The sequence below is a fragment of the Limulus polyphemus genome, unplaced genomic scaffold (genome assembly GCF_000517525.1).
Source record: "Limulus polyphemus unplaced genomic scaffold, Limulus_polyphemus-2.1.2 Scaffold247, whole genome shotgun sequence".
Taxonomy (NCBI): Eukaryota; Metazoa; Arthropoda; class Merostomata; order Xiphosura; family Limulidae; genus Limulus; species Limulus polyphemus.
In genome coordinates this window covers 788,354-795,178 of record NW_013665857.1, presented here as the reverse complement: position 1 = coordinate 795,178, position 6,825 = coordinate 788,354, and the positions used below count along the sequence as shown (strand labels likewise).

The following is a 6,825-nucleotide window of genomic DNA, read 5'->3' as shown; positions in this document are numbered from 1 at the left end:
TCCCCTGTGTGCCTTGCCTCCCACGACTAGTTTAATCCTTTTTCTCCTTTACAATCATTAAGACCCGATGTGGTACATTAATAGTTTGAATTGTTTAAGTTCCCGTTGGAAGTGTATCACTAAATATAGGTTGTTTGGTTCTGGTATTCATTCTCTGGTGATAAAAACAAATTAAAATGGTCTGTTATCACCAAGTTCATTCTAGTATTCATTACTGGACACAGAGAATAAACCACAAAAGACACAAACATACAACACAGAATGCCTATGTTTATCCAACTCTTAATACCCACACTATATATTCTACTTTCAATTATTATTTTCAGAACACTTTTATTTTAGTTAGTGTACAATTCCAAAATAACTACTTAATTGTATACCTCAATCATGAATTTTCCTGACATTTTGTGTATGTGTATGGGATATCTTAAGCTAATGAGGGCCCACTGACCATTTAATTGATAAAACTTGACTGTGTTATTCATGGAAAAATTTCGAAACACTTCAATATTATACATTTGAATGCACAATGTTTCCCAACTAAAAACACAATATATGGCTTTCATTTCTATTACTCCAATACGATAGTTTAAAAACCGAGAAATCTAATTTTATTACATTATACATATAGAAAAACATATCATCAATATTCAAGTTTCTTATTGAAATGTTTCATTACTGAGTTCGACTACAAGTTATTTTAGTATCTAATTAAAAGAGAGGCTTACATCATTAGGCAAGGAATATGACATTAAGAGATCTAAGAATGTAAAAAAAATTTTGATGTGTGATTGCTCATATAAACATATAACAGTCTTGAATATTTTCATCAAAATGCAAGTGAGGGTAATAAGTAAATAGAGTATGACAGTGCAAGTGCATGTAATAAGTACAGTACAATGTGAATAGAGTATGAAAATCCTGATAACTGTGAGTTGCAGTTATAAAATATTCCAATACTCTTCTAAGCACTAAGTTTGAGATTAAAGATAATTTAAACGTAGGTATGAAAGATTGAAAAGTAATGTCGAGCTTTGACAAGAGGTGTCTTCTCAAGGCTTAACAAAAGCTTTGATTTGTACTTTAAATAAAATTTATTTTTTCATGTCCATTTATTTAGTAGTCTCCCAATTATTAAAAATGATAAATTCAATATTAAATATACTTTTCACCTCATATATTTTGTGTAATAGTTTGTCAATCATAAAAAATAAAACCAGAAAGGCAGCAGTTAGTCTTTTGAACAGTTCTTTCAAAATGAAAACTATTCGATCAGTTTAGCAACATCAATGACAAAAATAAAACTTTTACAAGTAACTGGTTCCAGCACATACAATAGCTTCCTGTACTAAACATCATGAATTACTACAGAACCCACAAAGTTACTGGCCTAGGTACATGTATGCTTTATATATATATATATATATATATACATGCATCATACATCAAAAGGAACAGAATCAAACTAATAAGGTCCTATTAATTACCACAATGTATTACAGTAAGAAAACTTCTAAAATAACGATAAGAAAAGGAAATTGTACTAATGTTTATATATATCTGTATATTCAACACAGGTAATAGAAATAAACATAATAATAAATTTACTGCATAACATAAAATATTAGCAAAAGACCTAACAAAAGATACTTTGATGAAACAATAAAACAGCTCAATCTTAACTTTTTATGTTCAATTTTGATGGTTTCTGCAAATGAAATTACAATATAGTTGTGGCTGAGAACATCTGAACTTACTGCATGTGTATTTGTGGTAATTAGTAGGTCCAAATATATAAATTTTCAAATCAGCAAAATAATGAATTTATTATACACCCAATACTAAAAACTTCCTACATCATATACCGTTGTCATTGCTAGCATTGCACATGCAAAATTTAAAAAGCTTGGAACACCCTAATATTAATAATTTTAGATTAAAATGCTTGTTTGTTTTGAATTTTCGTGCAAAGCTACACGAGGGCTATCTGCACTAGCCGTCCTTAATTTAGTAGTGTAAGACTAGAGGGAAGGCAGCTAGTCATCACCACCTAATGCCAAATCTTGAGCTACTCTTTTACCAACGAATAACGGGATTGACAGTCACATTATAACACCCCCACGGCTGAAAGGGCAAGCATGTTTGGCAGGATGGGGATTTGAACCCACGACCCTCAGATTGCAAGTCGAGTACCCTAACCACCTGGCCATGCCGGGCAGATTCAAATGCACTATGAAAAATACACATTGTAGAGTTCTGGTTAAAATCTCTAAAGTTTAATTATGATGCAAATGGCAAAACCAAATCACAACAATCTGGCAGATTAGCTTAGAATTTTCTTGCTATGATGCCTTTAGGAGAGTCACTCTGTTGAAAAAATAAAACTATGTTAAATCTTAACTTGCATCCTCTTGCCTTCAGGATACAGCATAAAAAATCTGACTGCTATCCTACTGATCTATCAGATACTCTTGTAAACTTCTATAAGATCATCTCTCAAGAAAACATTAAATAAAGAGGTCTTAACCTATTCCCATAAGATATCACTTTCATTCTTGGTATCTTCCTAGTAGTCCTCTGAACCTTTCCAATAAGTCAATATCTTTCTCATAAAAGTTGTGATTGTCCAGAGTTTTAGAAGTTCAAGGTAATAGGTTTCTTTCAAAGTGTCTTAACAAAAGGGCAGTTAATAAGACACAATGAAAAAAAAATACAAGTAACTATAACATTCTGCAAAACATTTATTTAAAAAATTATCTACATGGAGCTTAATATATAATGACTAAATTTGAAAGAAATGATTAGCTCGGAATGAATTTAACTTACTGGATTATAAACATGTTAACATATCTTAAGTTAATCTTTCACACTAGTTGATGTTTAGACATTAAAATGTAACAAGTTATGCCCTAGGAAGTCTATAATAACCACCTGAATATACAAGTTTTTGTTCACGAACTTTTCTGTCTAAAAATTGTCGTAGTTCATGAATACTACACCCAGTGGTTCCTGAACCTTGCATGGCAAACATTCGCAACATACTGTGAATCCTCTCTATTGGTAATGAGCCAAGATTAGTTAGCATACCTACAATAAATGACCAAAACACCTGAAGTTCTTCCTCCCTCTGATCTTGTGAAGAAGCCATGACAGACCCATTTTCTTCTTCTTCATCAGGTAACACTGATCCATCAAGGGACTGCCTTTGTGGTTCCTCTTCTTCTAGAACAAAAACATCTGTAGCTTCTTCTCGTAAAATGCCAAGGGTTTGCCAGTAGGCAATTTTTCTTCGAAGAGCAGAAGTAGGCACTCGAGTAACTGCACTGAGTGCCTCCAGACTCCAACGAGCTTTCTCCTGGAAATGCCATATAATAGTGGCATGTATTGGTGAAACAGAAAAATTCAGCGTTCGATCTTTCAACTGTAGATCCAAGTTCACCAATCCTAAATGACCTTTCCAACAGAGAGTTCGGTTACCTTTCAAAGCTTCAAATGCCTTTTTATAAGATTCTAATGCTTTCTCAACTATCTCTGGTAACTGTAAATGTTCTTCACGCAATGTAGGCCAAAACTGAGCTGAAAGTATCATAGCATTCAATGGAAACTCTCCTACTCTGAAATCAGCTATCATTTTTTCTGAATTCACATGAGTATTGATTCGCTTGGAATCTGCTACATCTTTAAGCATCACTTCACACTGATGAAGTTGTGATTCTCCAAATCTGAGTTTTAAAAGTTCAAGATAACGGATTTCTTTCACGGTGTCATAGCAAAAGGTTGACAGAAGACGATCAGCTAATAGAACACAATATTCCTTTACAAAGAGATCTTTACTTCCATAAATGCTAACAAGCATACTAATTATGTCATGAGATCTGTGACTTTGTGTAGTCTTAGTAGGATCTGCATCACTTGGATCAGGTTGCCAAGATTCCCAATTTACATCTTCTTCATCAGCTTGATAATTATCATCAAGCAGTAATGGAGCACCTTTCATTAACTCAGAGGCTAGTTCTCCACAACCATCATCTGTTAAGCTAGAGACAATGCATCGTACAGTGTCTTCCCTAAGTCTGAGATATTTACGAACTGGTTCACAAACAAGTTGAAGAATAACACCTGTAGGGTCAAGTATCCTTAAAGCCTTAATTGCAGAAATATACGCTGTGAGAATATCAGCTGTGTTAACCCCTGGGTGTAATAGTCGTCTTTCAAGGGAATTTTTCAATGAAGTTATTAGGTTTTGTCTTAAATTAGTCTTTTCTAAACAAACTTTTAAGTCTTCCAAAGCTGCTTGTGATTCAGGAAACTCTATAATGATACTAAATAATTCTTCCATTCGAACTGTTGTGTATGTTTCATAGAGGAAGTGATTCATTTGTTCTTTGATATTACATATTAAAACAACATATTCTGCATTACTTTCACTGTACACAGATTGCATCCACATCAATAAAGCTCCATCAAGCCACCTTTCCAACTGGGGCATATACGAGTTTTCATAGTTTCCTTTACAAGTTTTCTGAACATAATCCTGAATGTGCCGATATGCTACAGTGGTAACAGCATCTCCTGCTACTGCTTCCAAAAGATTTAACTCTTTCAAATGTTGGTTCACTTCTTGAAATGTATTTAACACCTCAACACAGCAACAGTTTTCATTATCATTTTCACAAGCTGGACATTCTAACTGGTCATCTAAATCTTCTTCCTCATACTTCTCTAAAGGTTGTTTGATTTGGAAAGCTTTAAAAGCTCTACTGTAAAAATTAATAAGATTGTTACTAAACTGTTGAGGAATCTTTGCTAAAAGTAAGGCTTTCAGCACAAGATGAACTCTACTAGCTAATGAAAGATACGAACATTGCAGAAATGTCTGTGCTTCAGATGGAAGAGTATCCTCTTCTGCTTGCAGATCTTCGTGCAAACACTGAAGTTGGGAAACACATGGAATATATAACTGGAATGATGAATGAAGCTCTTTTACTGCATTAAGAAGAACGCGAAAATATTTTGAACCAAAAGATGTGTCAGGATCTCCATCGGCACCTGCAGTTTGAAAATCAAAATGACTCCAAAACCTTGGAACAATTATTTCTCTTAAATCTTGCTGTAGTGTCTCGAAAAACCATTCTTCTACAATATGAGCTATACCATGCTGATGAAGAAGTTCAACAGAAGCCTTCAAGTCTTCATACGATGGTAAATACCCATCATTATTTCTAGAGTCTAACGCGGGCCTAAAAGCCTTAGAAATTACATTCCATGCAACAGACAAAGTTTCCAAAGCTTCCGACATTTCTCCCTTCTCTGTTTTAAACAAATCTCATAGATGTCGCACTTGATTTAAATCGAAACTTCTAAAACTACATATATATATATATATTTATTTTCTGTCATACAAATAACAAACAAATTTTAAATTGCTATCAGATGAAAAGAAATATGGCGTCAATGTTTCAGCAATCAAGAGAGATTGTCTGACAGAAAATTCAAATTATATTTTTCCCGTCATTTTAACAATAACTGTGTTTCACATTATTGTTCGTGTGTGTGTATTAGTAATTAAGTTACTTACATGCAATGATATTAATAAAACATAAATATATGATAAAGCAACCGCTGAATAAAATAAGTAGTTTTTTATAGTTAACATTGTTGCTGTTTTATCTAACATTAAACAAAGCGAATTTAGAATTGAATTTGTCAACTTGAGCAGCACCTTATGCACATGGGAGCTGAAAGTCAAGTCAAAGACTTCTATGAAATCAGCTATAGCCTTTTTAATTTTGAACTACTGACCAGATGAAGGGTAACCAGCCAGCAGCACTCGCCGCTACAAGGGATTTGCCCGTGTTTTTGAACCAAATAACAAGAATGAGTGCCAGTTTTACAATGCGCATTTAGCTGAAATGAGGAAGCATGTTCAGTGGTACCAAGTCTCAAACCTTGAACCCTGAGGTTCACAAACTTATACCTAACCACTAGGCCAGCACGGTCTGTGCAGGAGAGGACTTAGTCAATGGTGGAAGTCACTTAAAGTTAGTTTCGTTGTTGGCTATATTTCATGTTGTCTTTCAGATGGTTTATATTCATTGCTATAGGAAGTTTTGGTATGAAGTATTGAAGATGTATGCGCTTAAAACTGTACCGAGTGCCTAGATTTCATGTATCGTCTCAGACTTTCGAGAGAGAGAAAAATATTGAATACATAAGAAGCCCGAGTAAGTGAGTTAATCAGCAAATTAGTGTGTCAGTCAGTTAGAGAGAGCGAATTAGTTAACTAAAGAATTCTCTAAAGAATGATATAGTTATTGATAGAACCCATTACAACAGTTGTTTTTTAACTCCAAAGAAAATATTTGCATTTTGTTGGTTTTAGCACACATGACTAGCCACTTTTATAAGGAGTGTTTCTATGTGCTATGAAGAGGACATGTTGTAAATTAATAATAAGCTAATTAAGCACCAGTTTTATGCTCAGTTGAAACCTAAATTGCATAACACTGGTCGCCAACACGAAAGCTTCTGACTGCTGAAGTTTGAGTTAATATCTGCAATAACTAATGCGTATGGCACAAGTAGCAAGCAATGGAACATACGCCAATTTACAACTAAAGATATTAAAAATAGTCTGTGTTGGGCAGCAGATAGCTTCATGATTGATTTCAAGATTGATGGATTTTCTGACTAGGTTCATATTGTTACGTCTCCGTTTGTTAATTAACTTTCCGTAACTTCGTTCTGACGAAACTTTAGCGACACAAGTCCTTACTTAATAAAACTGGTTTATTCTTTCCGAATATAACTTTACGATACACTTAA

The 6,825-nt window shown here is 33.8% G+C and overlaps 1 protein-coding gene across 1 annotated transcript; it reads right to left on the bottom strand.

Moving 5' to 3' along the window:
- Window positions 1–2,132: 2,132 nt before the first annotated feature.
- LOC106478766 (anaphase-promoting complex subunit 2-like) lies at window positions 2,133–5,301 on the bottom strand. The gene has a single exon (XM_013939330.2). It carries the CDS (start codon window positions 5,297–5,299, stop codon window positions 2,903–2,905), a length of 2,397 nt encoding a protein of 798 aa, XP_013794784.2. The 5' UTR covers window positions 5,300–5,301; the 3' UTR covers window positions 2,133–2,902.
- Window positions 5,302–6,825: the final 1,524 nt, after the last annotated feature.

Bases quoted from the DNA above. Each gene is read 5' to 3' on its own strand.
- LOC106478766 (XM_013939330.2), bottom strand. From the start codon at position 5,299: ATGTCGGAAGCTTTGGAAACTTTGTCTGTTGCATGGAATGTAATTTCT.